General features: G+C 46.5%; 1 protein-coding gene across 1 annotated transcript in view; it reads right to left on the reverse strand.

Annotated features, from left to right (window-relative positions):
- Positions 1–13,200, reverse strand: part of CDYL2 (chromodomain Y like 2) — a 164,937-nt gene that overhangs the window by 18,991 nt on the left and 132,746 nt on the right. Inside the window, exons 3-4 of the mRNA XM_032323840.1 lie at positions 9,404–9,621; positions 1,109–1,281 (exon numbers count right to left, since the gene is read on the reverse strand). Of these exons, the coding sequence (XP_032179731.1) occupies positions 1,109–1,281; positions 9,404–9,621 (391 nt within the window). The remainder of the gene's footprint in view (positions 1–1,108; positions 1,282–9,403; positions 9,622–13,200) is intronic.

The following is a 13,200-nucleotide window of genomic DNA, read 5'->3' on the forward strand; positions in this document are numbered from 1 at the left end:
CCTTCCCAGGGTGGAGTCTGAGCGACAGCCCTTGCTGGAAATAACACGCACTTGCTTTTCATAAATATATACAATGGAAGAATATTACTCAGCCCTCAGAAAGGATGAATACCCACCATTTGCATCGACATGGACGGGACTGGAGATTATGCTGAGTGAAGTAAATCAAGCAGAGAAAGACAATTATCATATGGTTTCACTTATTTGCAGAACATAAGGAATAGCATGGAGGACATTAGGAGAAAGAAGGGAAAACTGAAGGGGGAAATCACAGGGGAGATGAACCATGAGAGACTATGGACTCTGAGAGACAAACTGAGGGTTTTAGAGGAGAGGGGAGTGGAGAGGAGGAATGGATGAGCTCAGTAATGGGTATTAAGGAGGGCACGGATGGATGGCACGGAGCACTGGGTGTCATTTACAAGCAATGAATCATGGAACACTACATCAAAGACTAATGAGGGACCGTATGGTGACTAACATAACATAATAAAAAATTAAAAATTAATTAACAAATTGATCAAAATAAATTTAAAATGATAAAATAAATCTGTAAATACTGGGGAAATAACTACCCTTCAGGGTCCCAAAAGAGATACCGATTGTTGGGTCAGATATCAGCCCTAGGATCCCAACTTTTGTCCCAAAGGCAGCAAGAGAGGAGGAAGCACTCCCTACCCTGCTGGGTCTGCGAATGCACAGATGCCCAGGGTAACCCTCCATCCTTTTCCCAGTGTGGAGCCATGTCAGCCTCAAGACACAGGAACACCCTAACCCTAACCTGGGTGTTACCAGATGCTGGGCTTAATATAAAGAAATAAAATCTCTTTTTGATCAAGAGAATAAAGTGGGATCTAACCTAGAGGACAAAGGCACCCTAGTTTTGGCAGAAAAATACAGGATGCCCAATTAAAATCCCAATTCCAGATGAAAAACAAATAATTTTTTAGTATAAGTATATCCCAAATGTTGCATGGGATAGACTTATGATAACAAAATTTCTTTGTTGTTTGAAATTCAAATTTAACTGAGCAGCCTGTATTTTTATGTGCTACATTTCACAAGAAGGAAGCAGGTCCCAAAGTGTCCAAACATGAGCAGAGCTTACCTGATGGCTTCTGAAATCCGGGTACTCTCCTTTCTCCGGTCACTGGACAACCGGCCAATTAGGTAGGAGTAATCTAGGCCACTGCAGAATACGCTGCCCACTGCACTGAGAAGCAGAAGTTTGCTGTCATCCGTGGCTGCATTGCACAGTGCTCGCCGGACCTCCTTCATGATCTGTGGGCAGAGATGGATTGGCAGGGATGTTAACTATCTACCTATAGGCCAGGGGCTTTCGGACCTCAAGCCTTCATCTTCTCTTCCTCTGCAGGAAGACCCTCCTGGATTCAAGCCACATCCAGACTAAGCAAAGAAACACCAAAACCAGAGCTCCCCTGCAGCATCCCCAAAGCAGGCAGAGTGCTAAGAAGGTGGCAGTGAGGTCACTGGCCTCGGACTTGGGAAGCGTGGCCTGGAGCCATGTAATCCAGGGTAAATCTCTGCAAATCTTCTTCCAGCATTTGCATGTTTAGCCCTTTTCAAGATGTGGGGAAAAAATTCCTGTGCACAGCCCAGGTGAGGTATGTTAGCCTTCTCTAGAAGGCCAGGTTCAATTATACTCTTGCTCGTCCTAATTCAACTAAGACTTTTGCATGGTTTGTGGGTAGTATGTGGGAAGGGGGCTTTGGCATCAGAACTCCTAAAATTTTCCAGGTGCCAAGGAAGACAACCATCAGACACGGATTTTGTACCCAGCTCAACTATCATCCAAAAGCAAGGGTAAAATGTAGAGGTTTTCAACAAAAGAATCTTTACCACTCTTAGACCCTTGCTGAGAGGATTTAAAAAGGATACACTTCAGAAAGAAGAAAACTATATTCAGAAAGAAAAAGGGGACATGCATGGAGTAACAGCCAACAAAGAAACATGGCGAATGTGCTGACAAATCAATATAAGAATGGCTATAAAATCATCATACTGATAATGACCGACCAAGGCTGAAGGTTTGCACAAGTGTAGAACTGGGTTCCAGGCAGTAATAGCGCGTCAGATGAGAGAAGGAATGATGACCACATGCCGAGGTTTTAGGTCTGGGCGTGGTGGAGAGGTGACAAGATGACATTTAGGCTTCACTCTGTGTACAGAACTTAAGGATAGCTTCTTAAATGTACATGGATTACAATGAACGGGAGGGGATTAAAACAAAGAAAGCTCAATCACTCAGTCTAACAGAAGTAAGGGGAGGAGGGAAAAATAAGTGAATAAGAGCAGAAACGGCATGGTACGAGAAAATAAGGCATGCACTTGCCTGTGTGGAGCTGAGAGTCCAACTGGGGAGACAATAAGTGAACAGGCTTTTAAGGGATCGTTATTAATTTTTCAATAGACATTATCATAGGGTACAATGGGAAACTATTATGGGAGCTGTGTTTTTAAAATTATACTTTTTAAAGAACCCGTTTATTAAGCACTTGGAGGTGCCAGGGATTGCAGCAGGAAACTTCCACATATTTTACTCCAAACAAAAATCCCATATAAGAGGGAATGTGGTATCCCAATCTCGCAGGTAATGTAAGGGAGACTCAGGGAAGTGGCATGGAGCTGCCTGAGGTCAGCAGCAAGAGGCAGAGCCATGATATGCATCTCACCCCCAAATCCCTTCTCTTTCTGCCACTCTGTATTGTAGGATGACTTAAATAAATGGGTGAATTTTAGTGGGGGGAAAAACAGGGCTGGATGTCACTTTGAATGGAGAATCTCCCAGCCTGTGCTCTGTGAGCATGGCAGAGGCACCTTCCATTCTACCAGGGCATAAGCCACAGATTCATTTTGAACAACAAAAGAGCCAAGAGGCCACTATCGTGTGGGTCCTTTAATCCATCTGCCTCCAGAAATAGACACACTCTGAACAATCCACGACTCTATTTCTCTGAGAGGCAAATAAAAGAAAAGCACGCTGTTAAGACACGAGCTGTCTTCCACACGCGACGCAGAGTGGCCTCTCTCTCTCTGAGGTCACACTGACTTGTCAATTAGTAAAGACAAAATCAAACAAAACAGCCACCTCCTTTATGAATTAAATGGAAAGTAAATCTGTTTCATTCATGCGAGGAAAGTATAAACTATATATTTATATATTTTTTAAGGTAAAGAAAGTCGTGTCTAGTTAGTATAGCTTTCCTTTGCTTTTCTCAAGTCGATGATCCAATTTGGACTCCTGGCTGAGGTTCTGCCTCCTTAAAGGACTCCAAATTGCATTACGTACTTGGTTTGTTTAAAGCAAAACGTTCTAAAATGATTACTCTCTTGTTTCCTTAAACTCCTCAGCTGCACCCACGGAACCACCTCTCCATGGTCACGTGCTGGGCTGTAACAGACCGGTGCCCTCAGAGGCTCCTGGGGAATGCCTCTGTAACAAATGGTCCAAGACTGCTACGCATTCTGAAGCCCTAAATATGTTCTTGAGATTTACTGCCCTTGTCAGACACGTGCTAGCTGCCACTTGCTCCCGATGTCAGCATCTGCTAGAGAAAGCATGCTCTCCCCCCCCCCACCCAGCCCCACGACTTCTATCTTCTGATCTGCCATGGGTTGGAAACAGCGAGACCAAATTCATTAGAAGTGGGCTGAAAGGGGGAGTAGACCAGAGTCCCTCTCTCTATTGCATCTTTACTTGCTGAAATCAGCAACCTAGGGCCTATCTCACCTGTGACTACCTTCCCGAATGATCTCCCAAATATCTCTGACTAAATGCCAACTCCTGCCTCTCCCAACACCCCCACGTGTCCCTGCTATGACACTTGTGACAAGCCCCCTTGTAGAATGTGAGCGTTCTTGCCTCGCCCTACCTCCTGCTTGACAATGATCCCTCCCTGGGAGTCATACCCCTGTGGCATCGCCTCCCGGTGAGTGTAGAACAGACTTCATGACTCATGCCTAACCACAAGGTAAGGCAAGATGGACAGGATGTCCCGTTCAAGAGGAGACTGGGATACAAAAAGACACGGCTTGTCTCGGATGTCCGCTTTTGTTCTCTCTCCTCCTTGGAGCTCTCAGTCTGGGGAAGCAGACCATGTTGTGAGGAGCCCATACAGAGAAGACAGAAGGCAGGGCACTGATGTGTCTGGCCAGTGAGGACGACCAGCAGCCACTTGGGTGAGCCTGGAAGTTCATCCTCTCCCACTGAGCCTTCAGCTGACACTGCGGCCCAGGCAACATGCCTTGACTGTGAGAGACCCCGAGCCAGACGCATCCAACTAAGTCGTGCCCGGATTCCTGACCCACTGAAACTGTGAGATAACATTCATTGTTTAAGATGCTAAGTTTAGGAAAATTTATTATGCAGGAATAGAAAACAAATACAATTCTTTAAAGACTAAAACAGATGAGTCTTCTACTTATCTGTATAACCCTTCTAATACCTAGTCCAGAACCTCACACATAAAAAAATTTAATAAATGTTTGTTGATTAGAATGACTGGCACAGTGTTTACCTCCTCAACAAGTTTACAGTGTAGTGGGAGGAATCAGATGGATTATCACACAAATACATGTACATTAACAACTGTAGCAAGTTCCAGAAGGGAGGGGTGTGTAGTGCTAGGAAAGCTCCTCTGAGAGGCGGATGTAACCTGGGCAGGGAGCTGAGGGGTGGTGAGGGATCTCGTGGAAGTGGTGGTTAAGCTGAGACCTGAATGAAGTGCAAGGCCACTAGGCAAGGATGTTTCAGTCAGAAGTACAGGTATATGGTGTATGCAAAGGCCTGGGGCAGGTGTGAGCATGAAAGAAAGTCAGGCTGACAGAGGACAGGAGAAGAGAAGGTGGACATGTGGTACAAGGCAAGGAGGCTTGCAGAGGTGGGCAGGTCAGAATATACCAGTGTCGCCAGCCACACGAACAGTTTTGATTCTTAATCAGAGCAACTAAGACTCACCAACATATGTGAAGTGTGTGCAAACGTGTGTGTGTGTGCGCACGCGTGTGTAGAAGGGGTGGCTTGATCAGATTTGTATTCCTGGCAGGTCACTCTGCCCCCCCTGAAGACAACGGATTACAGGTAGAAAAGCTAAAAGAGCAGGCTTGTTAGCAAGTTGTTACACCAATACAATCCAGACAGAATATAATGGTCCTGATGGAAACAGAGAGAAGAAAACCTATGAGTGGGCTCTTCAAGAATGAAAGTTAATATGCCTTGGGGGTGGTGTGTGTACAGTGGGTATGATCAAGAGGGTATGAGGTGTGACTCCCACATGTCTGGCGTGCTCCCTCAGATAATGGTGGGACAGTGGGGGTACAGTTCACAGAGGCTGGGAGCACTGCACAAAACTGGGAGTTGAGAGAGGCCTTGGGGTCTGCTCCTAATGAGGAAGTGGATGGGCTTTTCATCACCAACATTTTGAGCAATCTATTTTGCTGCTTCTTTCCTAAAGGGGCATTTTCATTATTTTCCTGGTTCTTTGCTATACTCTAGACAGGAGCAATATTACAACACACCCGCTAGCCTCAGAATCTAGTTAACACACCCAGTAATGTATGAATTTCTGCCCATGAGGCCAATCCAACCAATGTCCCAGATACAACTAGAAAAATAGTCAATTATGACATGCAGGGTGGCCTTGTCCCAGTTGCTCCTTGAGTAAGGAAGGCTGAGTCTGCTGGACGCTATGACATCACCTCTGCTTCATCTTCACAATGATGGGAACACTTACTGAACACTTCCCACGTGCCAGGCATCCTGCAAGCCTCCGGGCAGACATTATCTCTCATCCCACAAGCAAGATATACTATAACTTGTAGGGATGAGGGTGCTCAAAGAGGCCAGGTCACCTCCCAAGGCGAGCTGGTGGAGGCAGAATTTGAACCTAGTCCACTAGACTCCAAAATCTATACTCCTCTGCTAACACCACCTCTTCTTTTCTTTGGGATCTTTCTTTCAGGGCTGCTCTGTCCAGCTGGCCATCTTTTCTATAGAGTCAGTCCATTCCCGTCATCCAAACAGCCAAAAACACCAAACCAGTATTTTCTTTTTCCATTCCTCCCATTCTGTTTCTGACAGACACCAATTAGGAATGGAACCCCTAATTCACCAAGCCCTCATCTCTGGAGTTGAGAACCTGTGCACCTGATATCAGCTGGAGATCCCGCCTCTTCCGTGCTGAATAGGCAACAGTTAACACATAAAGCTACTCCAAAGAGACAAGATGAACTGGGAGACTCCACATTTATTCGATTTATTGAAGGAAAATGCTGTGCCTTTTAAAAGCATGCTTTCAGAAAGCAGTGAAGTAGGAAAACAATCTAAGAGGAGTCGGTCTCGTGCAGATGTTTCATGATGAGCTTAAAATAACAAGGCTTTCAGGTGTACAGACATGCGAAGGGCAGCCTCTGGGGTAAACCACCGAGGTCTGCACAGCAGAGAGCTCTAAAGTGGTTTCTGACTGTGCAAGAGAGAGACCTCAAAACACCATGCTTGGAGGAGGGGCAGCAGGTGACCAGCAGCCACACAAACTGCAAAGGATTTAGCTACATCTCTTGCCCTATGGCCGTCATTCCAGGCCAGGCACTAGGCTGAGTGTGAGAAACAATATGGTGGGCACAAGTGGCAAAATTCCTGCCCCCTGAAGCTGACCGGACCCTAGGCCTAGTTCTCTAAACCTGCATGGTCTCATCTATAAGAAGATCATAAGAACCCTACATTGGGAGGGCCCTGGGAGAAGAAAATGGGTAAAAGCAAATACAAAACACAAAGGGCTGCTGGTAGCTGGCACAGTCAAGGTGTTCATCAGTTACTATTCCACCACCCGGTGGCAGGTCAATCTAGTTGGAGAAGTCTTCTTGGTTGAGTCTTTTCCCACATTAGCACCATCAAGAATCTCTTTAAAATATTCATCATTTCTTCACTACTCCCCCTCAGTACCCCAGATCTTAAATGGTGCTGTCTATGCAATGGCATTAAGTATTCACTGTCTCCCCGTTGTGTTCACTTAAAATATAAGCATGATTAGTGCTAAAAAGGTAAAGTGGAAAAAACATGGACTTCACCAAAATTTTAAGCACTGTACATCCAAGGATGCCATCAAGAAAGTGACAAAGTCAAGATCAAAAGCTTCTGCACAGCAAAGGAAACAGTCAACAAAACAAAGAGGAAACCCACGGAATGGGAGAAAATATTTGCAAATGCTGATATCCAGGCTCTAAAAGAATTCCTCAAACTCAACACACACAAAACAGATAATCACGTCAAAAAATGGGCAGAAGATATGAACAGACACTTCTCCAATAAAGACATACAAACGGCCAACAGACACATGAAAAAGTATTCATTGTCACTAGCCATCAGGGAGATTCAAATCAAAACCACATCGAGATACCACCTTACACAGTCAGAATAGCCAAAATTAACAAGATAATAAACAACATGTGTTGGAGAGGATGTGGAGAAAGGGGAACCCTCTCACACTGTTGGTGGGAATGCAAGTTGGTGAGCCACTTTGGAAAACAGTGTGGAGATTCCTCAAGAAATTAAAAACAGAACTTCCCTATGACCCTGTAATTTCACTACTGGGTATCTACCTCAAAGATACAGATGTAGTGAAAAGAAGGGCCATTTGCACCCCAGTGTTCATAGCAGCAATGGCCACAGTCGCCAAACTGTGGAAAGAACCAAGATGCCCTTCAATGGACGAATAGATAAGGAAGAGGTGGTCCATATATACTATGGAGAATTATGCCTCCATCAGAAAGGATGAACACCCAACTTTTGTACCAACATGGATGGGACTGGAAGAGATTATGATGAGTGAAATAAGTTAAGCAGAGAGGGTCAATTATCATATGGTTTCACTTCTTTGTGAAACATAAGGAATAACACGGAGGACATTGGGAGATGGAGAGGAGAAGTGATTTGGGGGAAATTGGAGGGGGAAATGAACCATGACAGACTGTGGACTCTGAAAAACAATCTGAGGGTTTTGGAGGGGCACGGGGTGGGAAGTTGGGTGAGCCTGGTGGTGGGTATTAGGGAGGGCATATATTGCATGGAGCACTGGATGTGGTACATAAACAATGAATTCTGGAACATTGAAAAGAAATTAAAAAAAAAAAGAAAGTAAGTAACAAGTTACAGAATGAAAGCATATTTTCCAATCAAATGACTGACAAAGAAGTCTTAAAACTCAAGAGTTAAAAAACAATTTTAGGAAGGGGCAAAAGATGTCAACAGACATTTCTCCAAAGAAAAGAGACAGGCAGGCAATAAGCCCTTGAAAAGACACCCAACATCATTAGTCATCAGGAAAATGCACACCAAAACCTCGGTGAGATGCCACCTCATGCCCATTCCAAGAGCCACAACAACAAGAACAGATAGTAACAAGTGTTGACAAGGATGCAAAGACACTAGAGCCCTTGTATATGGCCAGTGGGAGTGGAAAATGGCACAGCCACTGTGAAAACAGGTTGGCAGTTCTTCAGAGAGTTAAATGCAGAGTTACCATATGACCCAGCAGTTCCACAAGGAGAGAAATAGCCAAGAGCACTGAAAACACGTTCACTTGCGAACTCGTACACAAACATCTGCAGTGATATTCGTCACAACACAGTAGTCAAAGATGGAACCAAGACAGACGTCCATCACTGAACGACTGATGGAACAAACACGGCACATCCATACGAGGGAAAGGAAGGAAGCACGGGCGTGTGCTACTCCATGGATGAACCTTGAAAACATGGTGTTCAGTGGAGGAAGCTGGTCACAGACCACATACAATATGCTTCCGTTCATACGAAATGTTCAGAACAGGCAAACGGGTAGATACAAAAAGTAGATTCGTAGTCACCGGGGACGTAGTGAGGGAAAGTGGGGAGAGGATGGCAATGGGCATGGGGCTTCCTTTGGGGGTTATGGAAACGTGCTAGAACTAGATCGTGGTGAATATACTGAAAAATGTACAGGTTAAAAGGGTGAAATCTATGGTATGTGAATTGTCTCTCAATTGAAAGAAAGTAATCGAGCTGAGTGACTAGGATTCCTTCCAAAGCAAGGAAATTTGACACGCTTGGAAAAGCCCAAGATACACGGAGCTGCCCTGTGACTAATTCTGGGCCCTGGATAGGTTTTCCGAATCTCTCCATTCACTGAGGTCTTCATCTGTCAAATGGGATAGTATGACTACTTGGTCATAAAGATCAAATGGATAATGTATGTAAGGTCATCAGCAGATGGTGTCCCAGAGTCAAGTTTGCGTGTGTGCTGGCTACCATGGTAGGCTCCTGATGGAACAGAGAGAGAGCCAGTGCCCCATCCTGAATGAGAAGCCCTCTCCAGCCTGACCCTCCCCTGGGGTCCCCTGCCTCTCACCTCGGGGGTCAGCGCGTTGTTGTCCGAGGTCTGGCTGGACAGCAGGATGTGTGTGAACCCCTCTTCCTTCCGCACGACAATGTCCCGAAACCTACAGTTGCTTTCATTCTGGCGGACGCTGTACCTGAGCCTCTTGTCAAAGACATAGTCCTTCTCTGCTTCCAGCTTCCTCTTCACGGGGCTGTGCAGGTTTAATCCCCCGTTGGTCAGAGCAGAGCCTTCCAAAATCAGATAACCAAAGTGAGAAACTGACATAGGAACAGCCGCACGAGAGGGTGATCGCAGCACGTTCAGATCAGATGTGGTGGGACCTCCATGCACCCTCTGATCTCGGGTGGAGGAGGGCCCGGGGCTTAACTGCCTCATCTCCAAATCTGAAATAGGACGGAGCGCGCTGTCTGTGGAGAGCCCCCCTATAACCCTCGATCCCCCTCCCACACACCTACCTGGGGGGCTCTACCTGTGCTCATGCGCATTCAGCAGGAAGGAACCCGCAACTTCGAAAACTGATGGCCACAAAACCAAATAGACCAATGAAAACACTGTAGCTTTATTCATAATCACCCCAAACTGGAAGCAACCAGTATGTCTTTTCCTCGGCGAATGAATAAACAAGCTGGTATGTTTGTAACGTGGAGTATTATTCAGCCATAAAAAGAATTCATCGTCAAGCCAAGAACGTACACAGATGAATCTTGGATGCATATTGCTAAGTGAAAGAGGCCAGCCCGATTCCCATTACACAGAATCAGTCAAAAGATCAGCAGTTTCCAGGGATCAGGAAGAAGAGGAGGTGGAACAGGGGAAACACGGGATTCTGAGGGCAATGAACCGACTCTATAGGATACCATGATGGTGAATGTGGGACATTTAAGCATTTGTCAAAATCCAAAGAGCTTTGCCGCCAGACAGTGAAGCGTAAAGGATGCAAATCAAAATAAACACATTGACTAGACTGGGGGAGTCCAAGGGTGACACGCAGCATGTGATCAAAGAGTCGAACTATAGGGCCCATGTGTGAAACATCCTCACCAAAGAGGGTGGGAGGCCCTCGGCACCTCAGAAACTCCAGGAAGGACTGGAGGAGTTTGTAAAACTAAAGGCAAGATAGTCCGTGGAGAAACCCTGTGCTCCAGCTGGTGGATCCGATTCCCATGGACAGGGGTGAGAGCTCGGATTCGGACACCATTATCCACGTGTGCCGGAACTGAACGGTTAAAGGAATGGAAGGCAGACGGCAGGAGCAATGCTTCTCACCACTGGAGCGGGGCTTGACACATAAGCAAGGGGAGGGGGCCAGAAAGATCCATGTGGCAGTGGGTCCACACTGGAAGATACCAGGATGACCTCATGAATCTGTAACACAGATAGAGACAGTTACATTCGGACACAATTACAGGTACGTGTGTGTACACAGGGCACTATACACACGTGTATTTCCTCCACCTGTCAGCTGAGAGGACCCAGAACCACTGACACCCCAATAGCAGCGAGCACACCGAGGGCCCAGGTGTTGGTTTCTGATACCACTCTCAGGAAAAGGAACCAGGATTCCCTGAAGAAACAGCAGATTCCAGGCCTGAGGCAGGAAACAAACAAGATAAGCTTGTGGTGGTGGAAAGGAAGGAAGTAGTTAAAAAAAAAAAAAAAATCTCTGCGGTGAAGACACATGTCAAAAGGACAGAGGAGCCAACTGAAAGAGCTCCCCATGGTCAAAGGTTGACCAACGCGGATAACGCTACAGACTGGAAGTGCATTGTAACTGAAGCATAAAATCAGTACCCTGAGTCCATACCGATGTCAGTAAGTGATCAAATTCATTAAAAAATGGGCGAGAAGACACAGATCTCCCACGTAGAAGAATTCCAAACAGTTTCTGTAGATTCCCTGCCCACAGGGAGGCGGAGCCCCAGTCGTTAAGTGTGGCTTGAGCTGGTGACTTCCTTCCGCACAGCACAGCATGGAAGGCTGGGGGCAGGGGTTGTAACTGGCTGCCGGAGAAAGCTGACTGGAGTGGATGGAGAAGGCAAAGTCCCCTCAACCTGGTGACGGAGACCAACATCCCCAGTAATGAGTCACGGTGATGGCATATGTCCTCAACACAACACGTGGTCTTCCAAAAACCTACAACCCTGTTTCTAGGCATAAAAAAAGATGAAACAAATCCAAATCGAGGGGCACTCGGGCACTCTACAAAATACTTCATCAGTACATTTCAAAATGGTCAAGGTCATCAAAAACCAGGAAAGTCAGAGAAACAGCACAGCTCAGAGGAGCCTAAGGAGACACGACAACTCACTGTAATGTGAGATCCTAGATGGGATTCTGGAACAGACATTAAGCAAAAACTAAGGAAACCTGAAGAAAGTAAGGACTTTGGTTAACGACAGAGTTATCAGGACTCATCATCAACTGTAGCAAACACACCGCTCTTACGTAAGATGTTAATAATGGGAGGGAGCTGAGTGGGGCCCACAGAGAAACTCTCTGCATTACCTCCCCAGTGTTGCTGTAAGTCTAAAATTGTTTCCAAAAGTGAAGCTTACTTTACTTTAAAATTAAGTTAATCATCATAATTTTTTAAAACCCCACAAAATAGTCCTCAGGCCATTCTGACATGCAGGCAGGTTTGAGAACACGGACCAGTGGTTCTTACACTTGAACGTGCATCAGGATCACCCGCAGACTGTTAAAAATCCACCTGCTGGGCCCCACCCCAAACTGCTGCTACTGCTTCAGCAACCAGGCTCTGAGACCCAGGGTTCAGACAAATCGGGGGCCATCCATCACCAGGTGCCTCCCTGATGCCCAGGTGTGCCCTCTGCTTGAAAGCTGGTGAAGGTCTGAAGATGTTGTTGAGGGTCCCATTGCTGCTGGGGATGGCAGGTGACCGCCCCATGCAGGAGGGAGCTGCTGGGAGGTAGGAGGTGGGGGTACAAGGAAACCCAGAGAGGGACTTCCTACCTGTTAGAGCCTCTCCTTTAGTTTTTGGTGGGGATGCTGGAACCCAACCAGAAGCTGGTCCCCTGAAGCCCAACCTGCCCCCTGCTTAGGGAAATGACTGTGTTAGCTGATCTTCTGAGAGCAGGTTAGGAGTATGAAGAAAGAGAACATATTTAAAGGACCCAGGACACAGTAAGCAATGAATGAATAATGGCATCTACTTGCTTTATAATTATTATTGCCTGGATCAGCACAAAGGTATTCCGGCAGTATTTTCTGTATGAACCCTGTCTCCCAACAATACTGTCAGTGTCTTAAGGGGAGCACCACTGTCACACACAATACAGCCCAGCACAGTACCTGGGCACCAAGAAGTTCCGAGGAATCATTCTGTGGCCCCCAGAGCCTTGAGTCACCCTGTGGGTAGACTGAGGTCCTTACTTCGCCTCGTGGGTCTCAGGGTATCAAGAACCAAGTCCAAGGCAGGGATCAGGAAATGATTCCTCCTCCTGCACGCGGGGTCCCCACCCAGGTGGGCGCCCAGCCACAGAGCGGCACAGGAGCAGCAGGGCTCGTGTCACTGAACGGCTTCCCTGAAGTCTCCTCATTTTGTACTTTTCCATTACTCAAAGCAACTGGGTTTTGTCAAGCCCCATGATGCGGGTAAAATGATTCAATGAACTCCGGAAAGTAAACGCGAGCATTTAATTAAAAGGCTGGTGTAGAGGGAGCTGTTTCTTCAGGGTTAACCTCAAAACCTTCAGCTCCACGGAAGAGCTTCCTAATTGGAGCTGGCCAGGGTTTCTGCAGCAGCCCGGGCAGATCCGTGCCACGGTCTTGCTGGCAGAGGTTAG

Source organism: Mustela erminea, chromosome 19, assembly GCF_009829155.1.
Source record: "Mustela erminea isolate mMusErm1 chromosome 19, mMusErm1.Pri, whole genome shotgun sequence".
NCBI lineage: Eukaryota > Metazoa > Chordata > Mammalia > Carnivora > Mustelidae > Mustela > Mustela erminea.